At 43.6% G+C, this 26,853-nt stretch overlaps 1 protein-coding gene across 5 annotated transcripts in view; it reads right to left on the reverse strand.

Annotated features, from left to right (window-relative positions):
• Positions 1-343: 343 nt before the first annotated feature.
• Positions 344-26,853, reverse strand: part of NEK11 (NIMA related kinase 11) — a 567,803-nt gene continuing 541,293 nt past the window's right edge. For 3 of the 5 annotated variants that reach the window (XM_029589337.1, XM_029589338.1, XM_029589340.1), the window contains one exon: positions 344-880. In XM_029589337.1, coding sequence (XP_029445197.1) covers positions 673-880 — 208 coding nt within the window. In that variant the 3' untranslated portion in view covers positions 344-672. The remainder of the gene's footprint in view (positions 881-26,853) is intronic. The other 2 variants (XR_003854561.1, XR_003854560.1) reach the window with 2 other exon arrangements.

The following is a 26,853-nucleotide window of genomic DNA, read 5'->3' on the forward strand; positions in this document are numbered from 1 at the left end:
AGGGTGGGGAAAGCTAAGGGAACAGTTTTAAAGGGTCGGGTGGGTTTTTTTGTTTATCGGCTCGGGCGCAGCCGATAAAACTGCGATCGGGCTGCACAAAAAAAAATTAACAATGTGAATCGGAACCGGAATCGGAACCGATTCCAGTTGTGATTCACATCTCTATTGTGCACCCCCTTGCGCGCGACGACCCCTGATTTTATACCTTGCATGCGCCTGCACACGCAAGTTATAAAATCGGGTGTACATGTGTATGCGCCGGGTAGCATGCGCACATATTCGCCCGCGTGCACCCTTTTAAAATCAACCCCATATACAAAAGTAGTAAGACATTTCCACATACTGTAAATCACATAACGGTATACTATGTTCAAGTACTTTAATACTGTCTTCTTAGTGAACAGATTCAAATTCAAGAAATTTTATTGTAATGACAATTTTTACATGTATTCCCAAAGTAATACAGAAAGCGATTAAAAATAAGAAGTGACACATAAAACAAATATACTACTAATAGTAGTAAAATAACCCAGCAGGCTAAAAGAAGACTATCATCTGTGACTTTGTTTTTCAGAACACAACCAAAGTGTCTGTCCTTGATTTAAAATACTAGCCCAAGCTCATCTGCTTTTTACACGAGCGACTGCAGTTTCAATCACTCCAATGAACCTATCATGTTGGGATTCGCTTTTCCGATGAAGCCAGCAGTAGTTCCTCAAAGAAGATAAGTTGATCTACCTCAAAACAGTCACTTGATTTGGAAACTAATTTTTGCAGATGCTCCTTGATTTCATCCTCATTGGCATTTTGCTGTCTTGCTGTCCTAAGGTAGTCATAAACTTTTTCAAACACATCTGCTCCCAGATTCTGAACTGCTGATCTAACATAAAAAAAAGAAGAATGTGTCAGATAAAATTATAATGAAAAACAATGATTCTGATTTATCTAATCAGGAGAATGTTAGTGTCACAGATCCCATACAAACCTATTCGTAGTCCTAAAATCAATTTTCAAGAAGACACTGAATGGCTCTAGTAATCCATTAATTTTAACCAGTTTTCTTTAGGTGAATGTTTAGCAGTTATGATCATTGGGAACTCTATATCCAACATATTTTCAAGATGTCATTGCCATGCAGTTAATACTTGTTTCATTAAATTCTGGCAACCATGGCTTGTATGATCATTCATGCTCAGAAATACTTTAGAAACTAGAAGGCCAATATACTACCTGCAGGGTTTCCCACAGGTTATTTATCTATTTAAGCATTTTTGTATACCGACAGTAATTGTGAACATCTCAACGGTTTACATAAAACAGAATACAGCAACAAGCTTTACAATAAACTGGGAACTGGCGAATATAAACTGACAGCTATAAGGGGGAAAGGGGAAACTTATACAGGGAACATAAATTTGAGAGGCAAGCGAATGACCTGAATAATAATTTACAAAAGAAGTAGCTTATGTACATTGGAGGATAAAAATGGGGGGAACTTGTACAGGGAACATAGAATTAAGAGGGAAGCAAATGACCTGAAAAATGATTTACAAAAGAAGTGGCTTATGTACATTGGAGGCTACAAATCACATTTAACGTGTATCACTTATGGCGTGACAGGTTACAAAAATTTAAGAGGCAAGCAAGTGACCTGAGTAATAATTTACAAAAGAAGTAGTTTATGTACATTGGAGGCTACAAGTAACATTCAACGTGTATCACTTATGGTGTGACAGGTTAATTACAGGCAATATCATTGGAGAAGGTGTATTTCCATATGAGAGGACAGGAAAATTAGAGGCTATATGAAGAGCAGAGAAATACTGTCGGAGGGGTAAATAGAGGGAGAAGAAGTGAGGTAGAGGGGATGGGGCAGGGGGAGGACTGCAAAGTGCAGAAAGAAGCTAGAGAGAGAGGGTGCAGTGACAGAGCAGGAGGGTGCCTTGAAATGGGGGCATGGCTGAAGGTAGTGGTTAGTGGTTAGTGGCCTCTTCACACAAATGCAAATCAGTGGGGTAGCAAACTTTCACACAAAAACTAGCTCCTGGGACAGCCAGATAAGAGGTGTTTTTGGTTTTTATTTATGAAAACCAGAATGCAAAGATATTTTTACTCACTGGTTTTCTGCTACTGAACTGTATTGCCTGTTGTTGCATTGCAGCAGCTCATTATGTATGAATTTAAGTGAACTTTCATGTCCAGCAGACTACGTAGTAAATTTTAAAACCAAAACCAGCTGAAAAACATGTTAAAACCCCAAAATTTCAACTTTTTTTTTTGCATTTTGGGGCATTATCATGTGTTTTTCCACGTGTAGCCCCTTTTGTGAAACAAATTATATGAGTTAGTACAAGATCCTCTATGCCTTAGTGTTCCCATTACACAGATTATTCATGCTGTTGTCATTTTCCCATTTCTGTAATATTCTGAACTTCAACATTTGCCATGAGTGTGTGGGTGAGCAAGAAAAAGTTCAATCACACAACAAGACTGTGGGAACAGATCAAAGTTTTAAAGCAACATATAAAAGTTAAACTTTTTTTCTTTATTTAGAAGAGTTTATAACAGAAATGACTTTCTTGTTCATCAGAATTAGTCATATAACTTTCTAATTATATACTGTATATATGTATATATAGGTTTAATTTGTTTCTGTAGCACTTTACATTTCTATTAGGGATGTGAATCGTTTTTCAACGATTAAAATTATCGTCCGATAATGTTTATATCGTCTTAAATCGTTATAGAACACGATACAATAGAAATTCTAACGATTTATCGTTAAAAATCGTTAAATCGTGTTAGTGCGCACTAACTCGAGTTAGTGCGCACTAACTCCCCGTTAGTGCGCACTAACTCGATTTAGTGCGCACTAACTGAAAATGATACAAATAAACACTTTCCAGGTCACTGAAGGTCAGTTAGGAATGAATATGTGTTCCTATTGGCTGGCTGCCCTCTTATCTATTGATGTTACCAAGGTTACCACTGAGGTGATGGTTGGGGGGATGGGAAATGGAACTGGAAACTAACGAACACCAACAGAAAATGAAACAAAGTGTTCACACTTCCCAGGTCAGTAAAGGTCACTTAGGAATGAATATGTATGTATGTATTCCTATTGGCTGGCTGTGCTCTTATCTATTGATGTTACCAATATGGTTGGGGGGATGTGAAATGGAAACAGTTGGAAGCTTGACAAAAAAAGTAATGTAATGATCAGCACTCACGTGACTAGAACTTGTTTGTTTATTATTTTGTTAGCAGGCACCTGAAATGCTAGTGCATGTTGAATTTGCCAATCACTGTGCATTTTAGAAAGGTGGTCCTGGCTGGAACTGTACACAGTTCAAATATATGTAATTGATTGTTGGTAAGTGTATTTTTTAAGTAGCCACACTGGCACCAGTATGTTTACTTTTCCTCCTACTTAACTCACTAGCTCAGCTTTGTAAGAAGGGCTTCTCTGCTTGTGTGTTGTTTTTGTTTGGTGTGAGGAGAGCAGAAACATCAGATCTTTATTCAATCTACTACAGTCATCTCTTACAGTGCCCTATCCCTATTAATACCAGGAGTGTTGTGATCTTCCTGCACACAGTGCCCTAACCCTGATACCAGTCTGAGACAGCTCCCTCCCTGCATTACTAGTGAGAGGCTGGCTTCACAGTCAGGGGGGAGCTGCCTGACCCTCACTCCTGACTTCCCCCATGTCCCAGCTAGTGAATGGTGTGTGGGTGAGGGGGGGGGGGGAGGATGGTGAAGTCTGAGACAGCTCCCTCCCTGCATTACTAGTGAGAGGCTGGCTTCACAGACAGGGGGGAGCTGCCTGACCCTCACTCCTGACTTCCCCCATGTCCCAGCTAGTGAATGGTGTGTGGGTGAGGGGGGGGGGGGAGGATGGTGAAGTCTGAGACAGCTCCCTCCCTGCATTACTAGTGAGAGGCTGGCTTCACAGACAGGGGGGAGCTGCCTGACCCTCACTCCTGACTTCCCCCATGTCCCAGCTAGTGAATGGTGTGTGGGTGAGGGGGGGGGGGGGGGAGGATGGTGAAGTCTGAGACAGCTCTCTCCCTGCATTACTAGTGAGAGGCTGGCTTCACAGACAGGGGGGAGCTGCCTGACCCTCACTCCTGACTTCCCCCATGTCCCAGCTAGTGAATGGTGTGTGGGTGAGGGGGGGGGGGGGGAGGATGGTGAAGTCTGAGACAGCTCCCTCCCTGCATTACTAGTGAGAGGCTGGCTTCACAGACAGGGGGGAGCTGCCTGACCCTCACTCCTGACTTCCCCCCATGTCCCAGCTAGTGAATGGTGTGTGGGTGAGGGGGGGGGGAGGATGGTGAAGTCTGAGACAGCTCCCTCCCTGCATTACTAGTGAGAGGCTGGCTTCACAGACAGGGGGGGGCTGCCTGACCCTCACTCCTGACTTCCCCCATGTCCCAGCTAGTGAATGGTGTGTGGGTGAGGGGGGGGGGAGGATGGTGAAGTCTGAGACAGCTCCCTCCCTGCATTACTAGTGAGAGGCTGGCTTCACAGACAGGGGGGAGCTGCCTGACCCTCACTCCTGACTTCCCCCATGTCCCAGCTAGTGAATGGTGTGTGGGTGGGGGGGGGGGGGGGGGGAGGATGGTGAAGTCTGAGACAGCTCCCTCCCTGCATTACTAGTGAGAGGCTGGCTTCACAGACAGGGGGGAGCTGCCTGTCCCTCACTCCTGACTTCCCCCATGTCCCAGCTAGTGAATGGTGTGTGGGTGAGGGGGGGGGGGAGGATGGTGAAGTCTGAGACAGCTCCCTCCCTGCATTACTAGTGAGAGGCTGGCTTCACAGACAGGGGGGAGCTGCCTGACCCTCACTCCTGACTTCCCCCATGTCCCAGCTAGTGAATGGTGTGTGGGTGAGGGGGGGGGGGGGAGGATGGTGAAGTCTGAGACAGCTCCCTCCCTGCATTACTAGTGAGAGGCTGGCTTTGCAGACAGGGGGGAGCTGCCTGACCCTCACTCCTGACTTCCCCCATGTCCCAGCTAGTGAATGGTGTGTGGGTGAGGGGGGGGGGGGGAGGATGGTGAAGTCTGAGACAGCTCCCTCCCTGCATTACTAGTGAGAGGCTGGCTTCACAGACAGGGGGGAGCTGCCTGACCCTCACTCCTGACTTCCCCCATGTCCCAGCTAGTGAATGGTGTGTGGGTGAGGGGGGGGGGGAGGATGGTGAAGTCTGAGACAGCTCCCTCCCTGCATTACTAGTGAGAGGCTGGCTTCACAGACAGGGGGGAGCTGCCTGTCCCTCACTCCTGACTTCCCCCATGTCCCAGCTAGTGAATGGTGTGTGGGTGAGGGGGGGGGGGTGGATGGTGAAGTCTGAGACAGCTCCCTCCCTGCATTACTAGTGAGAGGCTGGCTTCACAGACAGGGGGGAGCTGCCTGACCCTCACTCCTGACTTCCCCCATGTCCCAGCTAGTGAATGGTGTGTGGGTGAGGGGGGGGGGGGGGGTGGATGGTGAAGTCTGAGACAGCTCCCTCCCTGCATTACTAGTGAGAGGCTGGCTTCACAGACAGGGGGGAGCTGCCTGACCCTCACTCCTCCGGGGTATTGTGATCTTCCTGCACACAGTGCCCTATCCCTGATACCAGGGGTGTTGTGATCTTCCTGCATGCAGTGCCCTATCCCTATTAATACCAGGAGTGTTGTGATCTTCCTGCATGCAGTGCCCTATCCCTATTAATACCAGGAGTGTTGTGATCTTCCTGCATGCAGTGCCCTATCCCTGATATCGGGATGTGTGCAAGAAGATCACAACACCCCCGGTATCAGGAATAGGGCACTGTGTGCAGGAAGATCACAACACCCCCAGTATCAGGAATAGGGCACTGTGTGCAGGAAGATCACAACACCCCTGGTATTAGGGATAGGGCACTGTGTGCAGGAAGATCACAACACTCCTGGTATTAATAGGGATAGGGCACTGTGTGCAGGAAGATCACAATACCCCTGGTATCAGGGTTAGGGCACAAGTTCTAGTCACATTGACTGATCACATTACTTGTTTTGTCAAGCTACCAACTGTTTTCATTTCCCATCCCCCATATACTGTCAGTAGGAAACTTGGTAACATGAATAAATAAGAGGGCAGCCAATAGGAATACATATTCATTCCTAAACTGACCTTAACTGACCTGAAAAGTGTCAAATTGTATCATTTTCAGTTAGTGCACACTAACTCCCAGTTAGTGCGCACTAACTCCCAGTTAGTGCGCACTAACTCCCGTTAGTGCGCACTAACTCGAGTTAGTGCGCACTAATCGGAAAAAAACGATTTTTAACGATTTTTTAACTAAAAAATCGTGCCTAAGACGATTTTCTTGCCCTGCCACACGATTTCTATCGTTAAGACGATATGGAAAACGATTCACATCCCTAATTTCTATATTCCAGAGTGTTTTATAAGTTATTAAAAATGCTATTTATTTTATGATATAATACTGCAACTTGGGGACTATAAAATCTATGTATGTAAAATACATAAAGCAAGTGGGATAGATATTTATTGAGAGTAATTATTACACCAAGTAGTAAGATATTTGATTGGTGTATAGCACCCTGGATTTTTTGCCTCAGGTTATGAAAGCTCTTTACCAAACTGGTCACTAATACTTAGTGACAGTTTGCAATTAAATGAATGTAATGTACTGTCATCCCCTTTTATAACAAGCATATCCAGAACAAATCTTCTGACCCAAAAAAATAAAAATCATTGCTAACAAACCCCTAGATTCATCATTCTGCTATAATTATAATATTTGCGATGCCATAGTTATCATGTGCATTAGGGCCCATCACAATTTGATGAATGACCCCCAAAGTAACTTGTGAACAGTTATTTCTCAAAAAATAAAAAAAAAAAGCAAAGTATCATGTTTCTTATAGCAGTCACAATCTGGTATGACAAATCTTTTTGAAACACATAAAAGAAAAAAGAAAAACTATGGAAGTCAGATATGAATTGTAGCATTTCACCCAAAATATGCTTTCATCTTTTATATTGTCAGTTTGGGGGAACATAAAAAGACAAAATAAAGTTATATATAGTGAAATGTCTACATAGAATTTAAGGCCAATTCCTAAATAATGTAATTTATAACCTATCATATGAAATGCCATATTTATATTGAATTGTTTATAATAAAAGAAAATTCAATAATAGAACATTTGGATAAAAATTATAAAACAGTATAATGATGGTGTGTTGTAAATAAGTAGCTCTAGCAACAGAATTGAACCTAAAAAATAAGGAGGTCCATATTCACTATTCAGTAGGATGTTTAGTGGACAAGTCTAGCTACAGTTAGCCAGATAATTTGTACTGAATATTCCTGATTTAAGTTGTCCAGTTAACATTAGCAGGATTACGGTAAACATAACTGGATATTCTGGCGAAATTCAAACGACTCTAATAGGTTAAGTGCTGAAGCGTAAAAAAAAAAAAAAAGGACTGCAGTTCTAAAGCCCCAAGCAGCCCTTCTCCTCCCTCCCATCTGAGCTCCTAAGGCTCAGCCCTGCTGGGCCAAGCCTCTCACCTGCTCCCAAAAATGCCCTTTATTGGTTGGTTTACTATAAACAGAGGCCAGGGTCAGTGATAGCCTCTCCCCCTCTCCCCAATCCTTGCTCTCTCGCCCTATTTATTTTTTCCAAAACACTCTACCTCCCGCCCGCCACACAACAAATAATGGTCCAGCAGGTTCTGACGACACCTCTTCTCCTGCCTGCGGTGAACAAGGAAAGGGCCAGTGAAGTCAACACCTTCTCTGCTACAATCAGTGGTAAACAAGGAAAGGCCCAGCAGGGCCGTCAATTCACCTTCTCCTGCTGCCAGCAGTGCATAAAGAAAGGCCCAGCAGGGCATCAGTATGCTGAGTAGAGGCCTGAGTGTGAGAGTGCCAGTGAGTGAGAGAGAGCTTGTGTATGTGCGTATGAGAGAGGGAGAAAGAACCAGTGAATGACAGACAGCGTAGGTGTGTGTGTGAGAGGGAAAGAGTGATATAGTTTGTGTGTGTGAAAGAGGGAGAGAGTGACAATGGGTGAGAGAGAGCTGGTGTGTATATGTGAGATAGAGGGAGAGAATGCCAGTGAGTGAGAGAGAGAACTTGTATGTGTATGAGAGAGTGAGTTTGCTTTTGTGTGTGTGTTTGCGAGAGACAGCTTTAGAGTGTGTATATGTGAGAGAGCGCCAGTGAGTGAGATAGAGCTTATGTGTGTATGTGTGTGAGAGAGAGCCTGTGTGAGAAAGACAGGGAGAGAGAGAGCCTGTGTGTGTGAGAATGAGAGAAAGAGAGCCAGAGAGTATGAGAGAGTTTGTATGTGTATGTGTTTGATAGAGACAGGGAGAGAGAGTCTGTTTGTGTGAGAGTGAGAGAAAGGAAGCCAGTGAGTGTGAGACAGCCTCTGTGTGAGAGAGGGAGAAAGAGCCAGGGAGTGTGAGAGAACCTGTTTGTGTCAGAGAGAGTGATAATGAGTGAAAGAGCAAGAGCTTGTGTATGTATGAGAGAGTGGGCGACAGTGAGAGCTTGTTTGTGTATGTGTGTGAACGAGAAAGGGAGAGAGAGCCAGTGTGTTTGAGTGTAAGAAAAAGAGAGCCAGAGAGTGTAATAGAGCCTGTGTTTGTGTATGATAGGACTTTTCGGCCCGATTTTTAATGGCCCACGTGCGTAAAATACAGGGGTTACGTGCAGCTGGGCCTTGTGCGCACGGGTGCATTTTAAAAGGGGCCTGGCTGTGCATGTAACCCTTGTAACGCATACAAGAGCCGGGTCTCGGCAGAGGGGTGGTCCGGGGGATGGGGAGGGGAGGGGCAGGGCTAAAGGCACCCGGTACAGAGGCCATTTGCCACTGTGCCAGGGGATTGCATGCCGGCAGGGTGCCGGCAACTTGCTACAGCACCTTTGCAGGAGCAAAAGGTAAAAAAAAAATTAGGGGTTCCCTGGGTAGGGATAAGGGGCGGGTATGATAAGAGAAGAGGAAGGGAGGTTAGGGTAGGGAAGTACCCTCCCAGTCTGCTCCTTAATAGGAATGGACTGGGAGGGAACTGGGGAAGCTGGACGATGCGTCACCATGCGATTTTGGCCCATGTCTGCCCCCCTTTGCGCGCCACCCACAATTTTATAACATGCATGCACCAGTGTGTGCATGTTATAAAATTGTGCATCCATGTGTGCACCGGGTAGCGTGTGCAGATGGACGCCCGCGCATTCTTTTTAAAAATCTACCCCTTTGTGTGTAAGAGTGAGAGAAAGCCAGTGAGTGTGAGAGAACCTGTGAATGTATGAGAGAGCCAGTGTGTGTGAAAGACCCTTTGCATATGTGTGTGCAAGAGTGAATCAGCATGAGTGTGAACATGTGTGGGAGAAAACAAATGAACATATATGTTAGGGAGTGTGTCAATATGAGAGAGAGGATACAGTATGCACCCTCCTTCTCCCCGACCAATCCACAACAATCTCAGGGTGACTGGAAATCAAAATTTCCCAGGAATGGAGAGCATGGGATATTTTTTAGCCCTGGATTTGATGTGTCTGCTGTTTTGTAATATTTTATTGGTGTTTGAAAATTTTTTAAAAATATTAATATGAGTTATTAATTATTGTATTTTTTCTATTGGTCACCTGTTTTGAAATATTTATTGTTTTTATTTGTATGGTTTTAATATTATGTTTTATATTTCATAGTTATATTGTTTGTTTTATGAGGAATGGTAATGTTTCTGTTTTTTCATTCTTAAATGATATATAGAGTCTGGCTTGTTGCATTTTTCAACTGCAAGTTTCTATTTATATTTTATGATCACTTTTTTCTGTATTTAGTGAGGGTCCGCCTGTATTCTGTATGTGTGATGGAGGTGAGGTATTCTACTAGTATATAGTTTTTGTGTAGGGGTCAATAGCAGTCTGTCATGTTCTGTTTTCCTAATTGGAGGTGTATTGATGTATAGGATCTGGAGTAATATTTAGTGTTGCCTTTTCTTAGGAAGGATTTTACTGTTTGAGTGTTGTTTTGGTTTGGGAGAGTTTAATATATTGTAATTCAGTTCATGCATGCCTTTCTTTTTTAAAAAAATATATATTTATTGGCATATTAAACAAAAAATGAATAACATATCCAGCATAGAGGGGATAAACAATACAATTCAGCAAATTCAATAGGTAATACAAAAGTAAAGTATAAATATTATAACATAGCTAGACATGATACTCTCTTAATTTCCACATTATATTGGAGCCAAGAAGAAATGTTCCAAAGGAACTAAAGAAAATGAATTAAATTACAACATGCTAGATTAAAAACCAAACAAACTCTATTGTTTACCCCCAACATAGCCCTAACTCTGAGACTACCTAAGTATTGGAGGTCTAATCCACAAGATATGTCTCCAGATAAACCGGATCAATGAAAATGAATTTATATCCCTGAAGGTTAACTAGATATTTGCAAGGAAATTTTTAAAAATAAAATACCCCCCTAGGATATAACTTTAGATTTTAATAACAGAAAGGATCTCCTACACATCTTTGTCTCTCTAGAGATATCTGGAAAGATATGTACTTTCCCCCCCCCCCAAAAAAAATAATTTTATATTTAAAATACTGTTGTAATACTAGTTCTCGATCTGAGAGTGAAACCAATGTAATCACCAAAAATGCTCTATTTATTATAATCTTTCTAGAGTCTTGTAAAAAAGTAACAATGTTGGAACTATCAAATGACACATCTATAGTTCCTTCATCTCTAATTTCTCTCTATTTCTCAGGTACATAAAAACACCTTGAAAGATTAATGTTTTTCTCTGCAGAGATATGCAAAATCTCACTGCTATATTTCTTAAGCAATTCTAATGCTGAAATTAGTCTTGTTTTAGGAACATTTAAAATACGAAGATTATTAGCTCTTAAATTATTTTCAATCGGTTCCAACCTTGAATGTATATAAATACAATCATTCATGTTAGCAACCATAGAAGACTGAATATTATTAATTGTACTAGAAACTCCAGAGAAATGTTTTTGATCACCACTGACTCTATTATCAATTTCAGATATTTTAGAAACTACCCCTAAAGTACATAATTGTACAATAGTTTGACCTAATGCAGTCTTTGTCCTAGTAACTACATTCCAGTTATTTTCAAGGTGATCTCTTCTGGTTCCAATGCATTTCCACTGATTGTAAGATCCTCTAATATTGATGAATGTTTAACTGGTTCAAGAATAGGGACTGTAATAAGAGTCTCTGTAACGACTACACCTGGTATAACACTGTTGAGTCGATGCCAGTTCCAGCAGCCATGACAAGATTGTAATTTTCAAAGGAAGGAGTACAAGATGGAACTTGCTCAATTACAAAAGGGACTCTCACATCTCTAGGAATATCACATGCACCCAAACTAATTTCCCCTAAATCACCATCAGCAGAAACATAATGTTTATCCTGTCTTGAAGGTAACAAGGAAGTGGGGGGGGGGGGGGGGGGGGGGGTGGAAGCACCAGAGCTTAAAGAGACCTCACCAGTACATTCCTCACTAATGCCTATTGCCTTCTACCCAAACAGTAGGGTGAATCACGTGATTGTCTAAAGGCCCCCTTACCGGTGTTGAGGCAGCAAAACTGGCTGGAAACTTGCCTTTCCTCTTTTTTCCTATTCTCAAAACAGAGAAAAAAATGATGCATTGGATTTAAAGTCTGTCTGCGTCAGCTTCAGGTCTCCACACCACAGGCTGCCCAGCCAATGCCTGAAGGAATCGTAGCACACCCAGTCCAGAGCAAGTTGGTAGAAGCTCCATGCATGCCTTTCTAACAGACAAAGCAACACCTAACACATGTTACAACAGGCCTAATATCATATGGGTTCCAACTGTCTTTTTCTCAAGGTTTTCTAGTTTGCACCAAGGCAGTATGTGTAAAAGGAGAGGCAGATATGCAAAACGGCACTAAACTGAATAAGTACTGGCTGATAATTGGTTACGGTTTGCAGGTCAACTTAACCAAATAAGTGACATAGCAGCTAAGTTTTTAGCTGGCTAAGTAAGGGGTGGGGAATGGGTAGAGGAGAAGTCAAGTTAGCCAGATAAGTTAACCGGCTAATTTGATATTCAGAATTAGCCAATTTATCTGGCAAACTCTGGTCGGGTCATAGTGCTGACCTAAAGTTAACAGGATATACTTATCTGGCTAACTTTAAGATAATCGGGTATATTCAGCAGCATAGCTGTGCTGGTAAATATACAACACTACTTAGCCTGTTAAGTATATCTGGCTAACTAGCAGAGCTTTGCGTGGCTGAATAAGGACCCTTTAATATGCGTGTTGTGAAATTTTTATCTCAGAAGACTGCTTTTGAATCTATTATGACTGCATAATTTTGAATTGTATATGGAGAGGGGTCACTCAAGGCTGTCGGGCGGATTTTAAATGCCCAGGCGGATTTACGCGAACAGGGCCCTCGCGCGCCGGCGCGTCTATTTTGCATAGGCCGCCGGCGCGCACAGAGCCCCGGGACGCGCTTAAGTCCCAGGGTTTTTTAAGGGGGCGTGTTGGGGGCGGGGCCGAATGACGCTGCATTTCGGGGGCGGGACCGGGGCGTGGCGCCGGCCCAGGGGCATGGTCGAGGCCTCCGGACCAGCCCCTGGGTCGGATGACGGCGCGCCAGCAGTCCGCTGGCACGCGTAGATTTACGTCTGCTTCTAGCAGGCGTAAATCGAGGGACAAAGGTAAGGGGGGGGTTAGATAGGGCCGGGGGGGAGTGGGTTAGGTAGGGGAAGGGAGGGGAAGGTGAGGGGAGGGCGAAAGAAAGTTCCCTCCGAGGCCGCTCCGATTTCGGAGCGGCCTCGGAGGGAACGGAGGCAGGCTGCGCGGTTCGGCGCGCGCAGGCTGCCCAAAATTGGCAGCCTTGCACGCGCCGATCCAGGATTTTATAAGATACGTGCGGCTATGTGCGTATCTTATAAAATCCAGCGTACTTTTGTTTGCGCCTGCTGCGCGAACAAAAGTACACGATCGCGCTCTTTTTTAAAATCTACCCCTGTAAGTTTTGCCTAGTGAACCTAATACCCTTGCTCCAATCCTGGGATGGATGTGGTGAGTAAAAAGATGTGATATCAAGTAAAAAAGACAAGATAGCAGAGGGGGGAGCCCGTATGACATAGTGAGGGCAAAGGTAGCGCCGGCGCCATTTTGAAGATTGGCAATACGGCCCGCGTGCAGGAGGTCGCTCCCGGACCTCCGCTGGACTTTTGGCAAGTCTTGTGGGGGTCAGGAGGCCCCCCCAAGCTGACCAAAAGTCCCTGGGGTCCAGCAGGGGTCCGGGGGCGATCTCCTGCACGCGTGACGTCGGGAACCAGGAACCAAAATGGCGCCGGCGCTACCTTTGCCCTGTCACATGATAAGGGCAAAGGGCCACTGGCGCCATTTCTCTCAACGCAGTCGTGGCCAGACAGAGGGAGATCGCTTCGGGACCCCCCCACTGGACCCCAGGTAATTTAAAACATTTTGTGGGGGTTCGGGAGGGTGGGGGATTTGTTTTAAAGGTTCGGGGTGGGTTTTAGGGTTTTTTTGGTGTGCCGGTTTTCCCGCCCTCCCCCGATTTACGATTTTTAACAAAAAAAAAACACGATGATAAGATTTCCCTCCCCCCCCCAGCCAAAATCGATCGTTAAGACGATCGATCACACGATTCACACCCTACTAACCACATCCTCTGGCAACAAATTCCAGAGTTTAATTGTGCGTTGAGTGAAGAAGAACTTCCTCCAATTAGTTTTAAATGTGCCACATGCTAACTTCATGGAGTGCCCCCTAGTCTTTCTATTATCCGAAAGAGTAAATAACCAATTCACATTTACCCGTTCTAGACCTCTCATGATTTTAAACACCTCTATCATATCCCCCCCTCAGCCGTCGCTTCTCCAAGCTGAAAAGTCCTAACCTCTTTAGTCTTTCCTCATAGGGGAGCTGTTCCATTCCCCTTATCATTTTGGTCGCCCTTGTTATATACAATGTACATATTTTTTGGCCATATCCATCAAATAAAAGATCTTCTTTGTGACAAAGTTGTCTCCTTACAAAGCCAAGAAAAAATTGGGACAGAAAGAGAGAGTGTGTGTGTGTGTGTGAGGGGGGGGGGGGGGGGGGGCGTAACTAAGGTAGGCGAAAGGAGGCGATCCCACCTGAGACGTTGTGTATTTGAAATGTAAATGGCAATGCATTTTACATTCATTAAGGAGAAAATTAAATGAAGATTAGCCTGCCCTTTGGAATGTTCACAAAAAGAGCTGGTTGGCTGAGAATAAGATGCAGAGACATTTATAAATTTCTGGGTTATTAAAGTTGTCAAACACTGAAGAAATGTGACTAAGCAGCCTGTGAAGATGTCCAATTAGGCAGCCTACAACCATTATTGATAATCTAACAAAGCATTACTGACTATTAAAACCAAGATATAAGATCTGCAGAGAACCATGCTGTATTCAATTGTCCTATATTTACAAAGAGGAGACTCTTGATGTAATACAGCTCTGAGACTGCAAACTGGATATTGTTCTTATAACACCCAATTCATTGAAATTCAAAACTGTGGGCCAGATGTAGTAAAGGGTTTTTGTGTCTAAGGAGAAAAGCATACTATATTCAGGCTATAACATAAAATGTAGCTTCCAAAGAAATAAGGCTTAAGGACGAACAATAGAACAACATTAGACACTGCATTACTAAACTCCACATACTGGGGTTTTCAAAGGAATTACACGTGTAAAATTAGCACATACATGCGTAAGTAGCTTGTTCTCGCATACATGCTACTTTGTAAACATCAAAAGTATGCATGAATTTTCAGTTTTGCGTGCACATTTACCTGCGCAAAACAGGGTTGGTCTGGGGTGTTCCAGTGTGGGGCCAAGAGGTTCGCACATAAGCTACTATTCTATAAGAGATTTATGCAAATACATTAGGTAACTTATTTGTGCAATTTTACACCTGCTAATCATCTAGTACAATTGATATCAGACTTGTCCGTTATTGATTGGGTGGGAGGTCTGGGTGAACTGTGGGGGAGTTCAGGGTGAAGAACTATAGTAGGTCTCGAAGACCTAGAGAAGGACTGGGTGAACTGGTACAGTCATAAAGGTATGCATTTTCAATGCATTGCAGGTATTTGCATGTAACCCGATATATGCATATTTTATAATCTGCTCATACCTTTCTTTCTTTCTTTTTTTTTTATACCGCCTATACAAATGTTTGTAAGATCTAAGCAGCTTACAAAAATAAGAAAATACAATAGTAAAAGAAATTGAAAAGTACATTATGTCTTTATAAAAAAAAGTATATACCTAATACATGTAGGTTATAAAATATTGTAGTAGATCTCCATGTGACCATATACATGTGTATATAGGGCTGAACAGACTTTTTTTTGAAAGTTATCCTCATTATGTACTGTGCACTAGATGAAATGCACAGCAAAATTGCACTTTTTATTTCACAGAAGCCAGGCATGTAAACAACTGTACTTGACAGTGTTGCCACACTAACAGGCCGTTGCAATAAAGTGTGTATAAAAAGCGTGCGTCCAAACCAAGTGCCCATTTTTTAATGCACACACATCCATCTCTCCTGGGCGCCCGGCACAATATGTAAATAAGCTGCGTGCTAAAACGGACGCACTAGGGATAAATTGTCCTAGCGCGTCCTTGAGATCGGGTGCCCAGGAGACATGGCTGTGTGCAGGATACCAATACAGACGCTCAGTGTACAAGCATCCATTTTATCCCGCGACAGCGAATTTACAGACACAATATATACAGCCTGGAGTGTATATCTTATGCATGTGTATTGTGCACCCCCAAATTTTTTTTTTCCTCTCAAGATATTTCTTTTTCCAGGATGCTGCTTTCTATGGTTCCTCCTACTTGTATCGTGATGATCCTAGGTAGGAGGAACCACAGAAAAGCAGTATTTTTTGTTTTTAAGTAGATCCCTTGATGCCTGGTAAGACTTTATGCCTGCTCCAGGACAGGCATAAAATTTAACGGGTTAAAAAGTGTTCCTTGGGCGCACAGTGATTTTTTGTATCGTGGCCTTTACATGTGATGAGTGCTATTAGCTACGCTTTTCTTTGGATACGCCTTTTGGAGGCACTGATCCCCTTATTGCATAAGAGGTTACGGATGCATGTCCAAAATGCGTATCGAATCACTCATTAACCTGTGTGCTAGGCTGGGTGCACTTTAATGCATTGGCCTCCAAGTATGGTAACTACACAACACATAGGAGGCTGGTGTGAACATTCCTATTTTATTTTACCAGTCATGTTGTATAAAAAAAGTATAACTTTAAAGCAATTCTGCCCAGACCCATATGCACGTGCATATGGATGTGCAGAAATCTACTATAGTATTTTATATTTATAATCTGTGCGTATTGGTCCACGCAGATTATAAAATATGTGTACATCCACCCCTAACATACGCGCACAGGGCCAGGTTTTCGTATCTACGCCCGATTTTATAACTTGCCCGTGCAGCCGCGCGCATGTTATAAAATCCGGGGTCGATGCAAGCAAGGGGGTGCACACTTGTGCACCTTGCAAGTGCCGAGCCCTAGGGGAGCCCCGATGGCTTTTCCCATTCCCTCCCTCGGAGGGAACTTTCCTTCCGCCCCCCCATCTTCCCCTCCCTTCCCCTATCTAACCCGCCCCCCAGCCCTACCTAAATCCCCCCCCCCCCCCCCCCCCCCCCCCCCCCCCCCACCTTTATTATTTAAGTTGCCTAGCGGGCCTTCACAGGCCTCTGGCCGCGCCCCTGCCTTGCCCTGGACCGCCCACTCCCCGCCCATTTTTTCGAGCCCCGGGACATACGCACGTCCCGGGGCATGCGCACATCACCGAGCCTATGCAAAATAGGCTTGGCACGCGCAAAAGGGATTTAAAAGGATTACACGCGTAACCCTTTTAAAATCCGCCCCATATGTTGCAGTACGCATAAATATTTTGCAATGCAATGAAAACATGTTCTTTATCTATTTTATAAATATATGTGCATATATTTTATGTGTGAAAAAATATAACATATATGCATAAAACCCTGATTTATACATGTTTAAAATAAGTACTTGAAATCATCAGTTTGCTAATAGCTCTGCCAATACATCCCCTCGAGTCTCCAGTTCATAGAGACTCTCTTAGTACTTCGCCCCGAACTCCTTCAGTTCACCCAGACCTCCCACCCAAAAATAACAGACAAAAGACAAATCTGATATTGATTTCCCTAATTAATTAGCAGGTGTAAAATTACATTAATGAATTGCCTAATGTATTCATGTAAATCTGCTATAAAATAGCAACTTCTGTGTGTACATCTTGACCTCACATCAGAATGCTTCGAGACTGCCCCTCTTTTGTGCAGGTAAATGTGTACACAAAACCAAAAATATGCACATACTTTTGATGTTTATAAAATAACATGTACGTGAATACAAGCTATTTATGCACACTTACCCTCCTAAATCCTTTGAAAATTTAGTCAAATGCACTGACAGATTTTATGCTGAACATTTGAAAGCTTCATAATGGTAAGTTTGGCATGGCTTGGCATATTGTACCCATCATTCCTGAAACAGTTGTGAGTATTCTGAAGTGGAGGAGTAGCCTTATGCTGAGAGTAGTGGGCTAAGTAGGAGACCAGTGTTCAAGTCCTGCTGTTGCTCCTTGTGACCTTGGGCAAGTCACTTTACCCTCCATTGCCTCAGATACAAACTTATAAGGTCATTTATCAAAATGCTATAAGGTGTTTTTGCATGTGTTAAGGGCTTATTGCATGCAATAGCACCATAATGTATGGTGTGATGCAAATCTGATAAGAGGAGAAGTTAGGGATGGGAGTGGGCTGGGTTAACTGTTTTGCTAAGTCTTATTGCAATGCTGATTTTAGCTACACCTTAGCTCCCAGAGCACCAGCCTAGCTATCCAGGCTGTGTGTGTGTGAGAGAGAGAGAATGAGAGAGAGCCAGCCTAGCCATAATGCCCTCACCCTAGATAGCTATTTATATCTCTATGGGAGGCCCACCTAGTAACTCGAGATGAGGTTTAGGTATTAGTGTAGGGGGTTAGGGGCCACTTTGACGTTCACAGTGAGACATACGAACAGAACAGTGCTCTCTTGTGAAGATTTGATGACCCTCGGAGTGAGGAAACTCACCCAAAGATGAGATTTCTTCAATGTTCTCTCAACCTAGCTTGATGTTACCCAGGTAGAGAGTCCAGAGAGTAGCAGAAAATAAGCAACTCATGGGCAAATGGGGAAGTTGAGCAGGGGTCAGTGCTGACCCCATCTCTCTCTCTCTCTCTCCCTCTCTCATAGTAAAATTGGTCCCCCCAGTGGTTGTATGTAGGAAATACCACATTCTGGCACTTATCTCAAAGTGCGAAAATGTTTTCGCAATTTGCGATGACTTAGCTCTTCGCATTGATAAACTGCCTATTACCATAAAACACGCCCCTTTTTCTATCGCATGCGGTATTTAGTACATTTTGATAAATCTAGGCCTTAGATTGTAAGCCCTCTGGGGATAGGAAATACCTACAGTACCTGAATGTAATCCACTTTGAAGCGCTGAAAAAAAAAAAGTGTGAAAAGCAGAATATAAATAAAATTAAATAAATAAAAATATACAAGCTACCAAAACATACTGCAGCTTATAGCTGTAGTGCAGCTGGTATGTATAGTACCTTATATAATTTTGAAAAGTCATTTTATGTTCTACATGGAAACATTTCTGTTTACATACAATAGAAAACCTGTAATGTGGAGCAGGCACTGCAGTCAGAATAAAGAAAAGTAGTCTGCATGCAATACAAACTTTGCCCAACTTTCCCCACAGTGATTTCAGACTGAAAGGTGAAAACAGTCCATTTTGCCATTTTAAACTGGTTTGAAACCCATTTCTAAACTCACCTAGCAATGAAAGTAAAATGAAGTTTGTAATGTACAGTAAGCCCGTAGAAATATAATGATACAACATTAGCTGCAAGACAAGGGAAACACAATGCATTACATTTTCATCTTCTGTCCCTTTAGAAGACATAAATACCTCACATGCTATATCTGAACTAATAAATGTGACCTATCATCTGTATCTTTTCTATTTAGGTTGATAAAGCAGAGAAATTATAAACATGACAGTTAATCGGTAGAAGGTGATACCAATGGGATTAGGAAAAAAGCTCTGAGCCTCCAACAAGGCAGCTAATGTCAGAAATTTTAACATCTGTCTCCTCAAGAGAAACCATCAGGTGCCACTTATGTATGTGAGGCAGTATTCCTGCAAAGCAAACAAATGTCACATACAGCAATATCTTACTAGGAAGGAGAAAAAAAAGACTCCTGTTCCAAGAATTTCAAATCTGACATTCAGGGACAGACTAGAATGTCTGAGAGAATGAGGACAGGCTTTTGTCTCTACTATTTGATCATCAATCTAATTTTAAAGCTAATTTGAAAAAGGAGATAAGACAAAATAAGGAACTGGGTGATTCATCAAGCCGCGTTAGGGCTCTAATGCAAGTTATATTGCATATATTGCATATATTTCATATATTGCATATGATATATGCAATATTTTGCATCCTGCCACCAAGATACCCTCCCCTATTACAATGATCTCTTTGCATATGATTTGCATACATTAATAATGCACATGCATACAAAGAAGGTCATTACTAGTCTATTTTTAGGTAAATATTTTATCTCGGCCAACCGAGAAGGTGGTCAGCCACAATAAAATATCTACAGCTATTTGAAATGCGTTAGATGTGCAGCAGGAGGCCCGAGACTCAAATGCAGGTCCCAAGGCTCCTGCTGCACAATTAAAGTGGTATAATAAAAAAACTCATGGTCAAATGGGGAGGTTGAGCGGGGGTCAGTGCTGATCCCATCTCAACCCAGGGCTACTAGTCAAGGCAGCTCCGACACCCCAAAATGTTTAAAAGTGAAAAAAGAACCATGCGGCAATGTTTCCGTCTCCCCTTCACCCTCTCCACAGCACACAAAATGGTACAGACCTGACCTTGCCTCGGCCATGTGACTGGGGTAAGGTCCGGGACTGGGCCAAGTGTGAGGGTGCACCCAGTTCCAAAGAAGGATCCAATTGAAGGTGTGGGGGGGATTTCTGGAGGGGGGTGAGGGGTGGTGCAGGGTCCTGCACTTTTTGAGAGATGGGGAGTTTGAATGTAAAAAGCCCTTTTTTCCTACGTATCTGAACTAACACTACCTAACACACCCTCTATCCCTTTCGACCAAGCACAATCCAAAGCCGATGAACTGGCTCTGTTCTTCCAAAGCAAAATCTCCAATCTCTTAACCCTCTTGCCCCCTAGCCCCACCTCTCCTATTAGCTCCTACCACCTCCTAAATAAAAGAATCTCTCTGGAATCGTTCGAACCTACCACCGCCCTAGAGATTCAATCTCTACTAAAGAAAATGAAACCTTCCTCCCATCCCTTCGACCAAATCCCATCAAAACTTCTCCTGCTAATACCTGAAACCACCTTCAAACCACTGGCGGATATCATAAACTGTTCTTTAACACAGGGAATCTTCCCAGACACCCTAAAACTTGCTTCTCTTAAACCTCTCCTAAAGAAACCGGATTTGGATCCTAACAATCCAAACAACTTCCGCCCTATTTCCAACCTTCCATTTGTAGCCAAGATTATGGAAAAACTAGTCAATCTGCAACTCTCTGATTACCTCAAAGATCACAATATACTGCACCCCACCCAATACGGGTTCCGCAAGGCATTAAGCAATGAATCCCTACTCCTATCGCTAACAGACCACCTCATCATGGGCTTGGACAAAGGACAATCTTTTTTACTAATTCTCCTTGACCTGTCGGCGGCTTTCTGCAACTTGTTGAAAACACTGCTGTTATAAGGAAGCTTTTCAGCAGTTTATGGCGTAGCTAGCAGATCTAGAATATCTATAATGGAAATTTTAATCGTTTGTTAGTCCTGTTTTAATGGGGTTTTTTTGTTTTATGTTTTAGAATGTAATCCGCCTAACATGACAGAGTCACTATAGGCAGAATATAAGCATTTTAAATAAATAAATAAATAAATAAATAAATAAATAAACATGGGACACTGTCCAGGTCAATGGGAGATGGGAGGTTCTGCAGGTGTGCTTAGGGCGATGAGTGAAAAGGAGTTCTTTCCCTAAAGGGGATAAGTTTGGGAGAAAGGGCTTTTAAGGGGTTTCCACAAGCCCGAGGGAGGAGTTAAAAGTTGGAGCAGTTAAAGGAGAGTAGGCTGAGGCTCTCCCAAGTCAGAAATCCTGACTGAGGTTGAGGTTGCAGCCTTGGTTGAGGGCTACATTGGTTCTGATGTTTCAGAAGATCTGAGAGACTGGAAGTGTTGAAGAAGCTAAGGAAGGTTTACAAGAAGATAAAAAAAAAAAATCCCTCAGTCAACAGGGATATTTTTAGCCTGCCTTGGGAAGACCACAGCTTGGGACTGAGAATTTTGCAAGAGGAGAATAATTGTCACTGCTGTATTTGGGACCCTATGGGAGTAAGTGGCTTGGATGAGGTTGGACTGGGAAAGCCTCTGAAAATTGGTTAGTTCTGAAGTCATGAGAACTGTGAGTACATCTGAACAAGGTTTTGGTTATTGGAAGGGAGAAGCTGTTCTTTTTTTGAAGTCGAATTCTGGACTTATGCTGCTGAACTACTTTTCTCCCATCTTTATTCAGTTCTAACTGGACTTTGATTTTTGTAGTGTTAAATACATTCTGTCTTCTTTGGAATAACAAGGAGTGTGGAGTGTGGGCTGTGGGGGTTTTTTGCTGGGTGTGTGACTCCCTTTGGGCCTTATAGCTTTCTTGTGCTATTCCCCGTGTGGAAGAATCCTGGATCTGAGGGGCTGCAGGCTGGCTTACACCACCCCTGCAGCCGCTGAAGGTGATCGTCAGTAAAGGTGGGTGGTGGTGGTGGGGTTACAGGACTTATTATTATTATTATTTTTAATGAATATTCTTTTTTTGGGCTTCTGAAACATTTGCTTTTTTTGCATTTTTCTGCTACTTAGCGTCTACAGGCTAAATTTAGTTTAGGTTAATTAAACCCTCAATGCTTCAATTTAACTTTTAACTTAACATATACCATTTATAAAACAATTACATTCAAATCTTATTTCTTTTCCTTCAATATGTGCTTGGCAGTGTAACACAGCAGTTATACTAGAGTGATGGAAAGCTTCCTTCTGTGAAGTAGAGACCAGATGGATTCTTTCACAGGACTGCATACATTGGTGGTGCCATATAAATAATAAATATTCACTTGCTTGATCCTTCAGCCTGTCTCACTGATGTAGCCATTTAGATATCAAACCATCATTTGGAAAAGCCTGAGCTTTTTTCTTTTATCTTTCCCTCTAGGTCTCTTAAAACTCTCTATCAATAATTTTTTATTTCATTCCATTTTTCCAGCCTCGTTTTTGCACTCTTGCAAAAACCTGTCATCAATGATCACACAGTATCTCTTGCATTTGTCTGTATCAATATGTTGATTTTGTGAATATCCTAACCAAGCTTTAGTAATCTCTAAAACTGACTCCTGCAATTCCATCCTCAATAATCCCCTTTATTTATGCATATTTTATCTCTACAACCTCCTAGGATTATCCTGGAATTAGTAGCCTGCCTTATCTTTCACCCTCTGTGTTTTGTTCAGATATATTTCTCTTAGTGTCTTTCACTTCCTGTGCTCCAAGGTATCCAGTATAAATCCAGGTTTTATTCTTGTTTTTCCAGGCTATATGTGGCTATCTTTTGCATACTGATTTTGTTTACAAGTTTCAATGACAGAAAAACAGAACATGCAATATTTATGAGAATAAATTAGAAAACATGAAAAATCCATATCATACCCACACAAATACACACACACACACAGTAGAAAAAAAACAACACTAAATATTAAAAACAACAAATAAAATACTAAAAAAGACAGATCCAAGGAACAAGTAGTTATAAGAAAAATTAAGGGAACAATTTTCACTTGCCTGCCTAAGTGCCTGCAGATACCCAGGTACCTTGTAACTAATTTTAAAAGAGAAATTAATCATGACCTCATCTCTATAATTTCTGTGGGCAGAGGAATTGCAGTAAAACTGCATGTGTAGATTTGAAAACTGTATTCTAAGGAGTAAATTTTCAAAGGGGTTTTATGCATAAAAATAGCATATCCGTGCATAATAGCATGTACTCACGAATATGCTATTTGATAAATGTCAAGAGTATGTACATATTTTCCACGCAAGTTATAAAATGGTAGTGTATCTGGGCGTGTGACGACGCACATGCGTCAATGTGCACAGGTTTGAAAGTTATCGTCTAACCCCTAGATGCATCGAGCCACCATGTTTTATCACAGAAGGGGTCTCACTATCGCGCAGGGTGTCGCTACTATAGTGGGGCCCTTCCCCCGACAAAGCATTGCAGCTGTATAGCATGTTCTTTTATCTCATGGTCAAACGCCGCAGGACAAAACGAGGCGAGCATCCCTGTAATGCGATGGTGACCCCAAACCTATGGGACCTCCATCGCCTTAAAGGGCCTTGGGTCTAAAAATAAAAAGTTGCGTGTAAACGGGGAGGTTGAGCAGGGGTCAGTGCTGACCCCCGTCTCAACCCAGGGCCGCCAGTTGAGAGAGCATTGACTCCCCCAAAATATTAACTGCCCAGCAAAGACCCTGGCACTCCCTTCCTCTCTTCCTAAAGGTAAAACATAAAGGGCGGATTTTAAAAGCTCTACGCATGCCGAGCCTATTTTATAAAGGCTCGTCGACGCGCGTAAAGCCCCGGGACACGTCTAAGTCCTGGGGCTTGCAAAAAGGGGCCAGAGGCCTCCGACACAGCGCCCATTTGCCGCTATGTTGGAGGATCGCATACTGGCAGGCTGCCGGCGTGCAAAAAAGGTTTGATAAGAAATTTTGGGGGGCTTAGAGTAGGGCTGGGGGGGGGGGGAAGGTTAGGGGAAGGGCTGGAAAGGGAAGGGGGAAGGGAAGTTTCGGAGCAGACTGGGAGTGAACGGGGTGACGACCCCTGATTTTATAACTTGCGCGCACAACTTGCGCTGCTCGTAGCCCGCCAAATCGTCACTCCTCTTTGCCGCCGCTTGCGGCCCCATATGGCTCACACCCAGTTGTGTACCAAGGGTCTCTGGTGCCCGGGGGCTAATGCATTTGTGTGCCTCTCCAGCACCCCCCCCCCCCCCCCCAATCCTTCTTGTACTATTGCTTAAGGCCACAGAAAATCAGTGGCATCTCTAGACAGAAGAATTTGAGGGGGGGAGCCAAAATGACATTTCTTCATCACACCCACCTCCATAGCATGGCCCCCTGCTTTACAATTGGCTATAAAAAAAAGTCTTAATAAGAAAGATCAAAGGGTCTTCTGCGTAATTTTAAAAAGCTGGCTAGTTTCACTCGCGTAAGTCCCAGGGCTTGCATGGAGAGGCGTGCTGGGGGGGGGCGTGTCGGGGGGCATGGTGGTCGTGATGTGGCGTTTTGGGGGCGTGGCACGGGTGATGCGACGTTTCGGGGGCGTTCCGGGGGCGTGGCCCCGCCCTCCGGAACAGCCCCCAGGTCGGGTGATGGCGCGCGCAGATTTACGTCTGCCTCTGGCAGGCGTAAATCCGGCGATAAAGGTAGGGGGGGTTTAGATAGGGCCGGGGGGGGGGGGGGGGTGGTTAGGTAGGGGAAGGGAGGGGAAGATGAGGGGAGGGCGAAAGAAAGTTCCCTCCGAGGCCGCTCCGATTTCGGAGCGGCCTCGGAGGGAACGGTGGCAGGCTGCGTGGCTCGGCGCGCGCAGGCTGCCCAAAATTGGCAGCCTTGCGTGCGCCAATCCCGGATTTTAATGGATACACGCAGCTACGCGCATATCTATTGAAATCCCGCGTACTCTTGTTCGCGCCTGGTGCGCGAACAAAAGTACGCGCTCGCACAAAATTATAAAATCTACCCCACTGTGCATCCATGGAAATTCACCCAACAATGAAGATTGGGTGTTTCCCTTACAACTCATTAAACAAAAAAATATTTTCAAATTCTGGTATCACCTCACAGTAATAGCAGCACAAACACCTTCTACTGCCAGACACATTGTGAACTAAAAAAGACACTCAAAATCTATACAGCAAACCTATCGTAACATAACAGTAATATCACCAAGGACTCAAACAACAATAACCCTACCTGTGAAAAAGCAGCACTGTAAATATTACACTGGGTCCTAGAATACCAATGCACCACCTACCGAGGAAACAAAACAACCCCGATTGCTGTAGATCCCTATACAGACACTATATGCTAGTAGAATTTCTCATCATGGTCACACGCACAGAGCAGAGACAGATCTTCACCAAATACAGAATAAAGGATTACAAATTAGACAAAATGAAATGGAAACCCCAAGAAGCCAGATTCTGAGTGTAACAATGGAAAACAGAACCACCATTCCTCATAAAACAAATAAAATCAAGAAACATAAAGCATCAATTATAATAGTAAAACCATTCTAATAAAAGAATATTTTAAAACTACTGATAAATAGAATTTCCCAAGCACCAATAATATATATTCAAAAGAGCGTACATAACAAATAACACCCAGTAATTAAAACTAATAAGAATTTTAAAAAGCCCCTGCTATCCACACCTGGGAACTCTTGATTTCCAGTCACCCTGAGATTGTCGAGGATTAGGTTAGGGGAGCGCACAAACTTTATCCTCTCTCTCACATACTTACATGTTCATTCTTTCTCACACATACACTGTCACAGACACACACATACATGCTCTTATACCCACCATAACCTCCCTCCCTCTCACAGACATTGACAGACTTTTAGGCTCTAAGATCCTCTCTCCCCTTCACACTACCCACACATAAGCTCTCACTCCCCTGGATTCTCTCATACACACCCATGCTCTCATTGGCTCCCTCACATACACACAAACACACACACCCAGGTAAGCTCCCAGTCATTCTCTCTCTCTCACACACACACACACCCATATACACCCACACGGACCCCCAGGCAGCTCCCATTCATTCTCACATCACTCCCTCCCCACCCCCCAGGCATGCACACATTCATTCTCACACACACACAGAGACCCCCAGGCAGACAGGCAGGCACCAATTCATTCTCACACACACATACATCACACACAGGCATGCACTTATTCTCACACAGACAGACCCCAGGAAGACACCCATTCATTCTCATGCACAGATATAGACTCAGGCAGGCACCCATGCATTCACACACATACACCCCCAGGTAGACTCCTATTCATTCTAACATCGCTCCCTCCCCACCTCCCAGGCATGCACACATTCATTCTCACACACACACAGACCCCCCAAACAGGCACCAATTCATTCTCACATACATACACCACACACAGGCAGGCACCTATTCTCACACAGACAGACCCCAGGAAGACACCCATTCATTCTCATACACAGACGCACCCTCAGGCAGGCACCCTTGCATTCACACACATACACCCCCAGGCAGACTCCCATTCATACACACTCACACACTGAAGGTAGACCCCCCCTCTTTTTATTTTGCCAGCAACCTCAGAGCCTCTCTCATTCCTCTGCTACTGCTATCATTGCTGCCATGTGGATATTTGGGGAGGTGCTGATTGCTGCTACTGGCACTCAAGCCTGTTCTGCTGCCTCCTCTGTGCAGGCCCCGCAGTTTTAAATATTTGCGGGCTTCCACTTCCTCCATGCTGATCTTGTACACT

This window comes from Rhinatrema bivittatum, chromosome 2 (genome assembly GCF_901001135.1).
Source record: "Rhinatrema bivittatum chromosome 2, aRhiBiv1.1, whole genome shotgun sequence".
NCBI lineage: Eukaryota > Metazoa > Chordata > Amphibia > Gymnophiona > Rhinatrematidae > Rhinatrema > Rhinatrema bivittatum.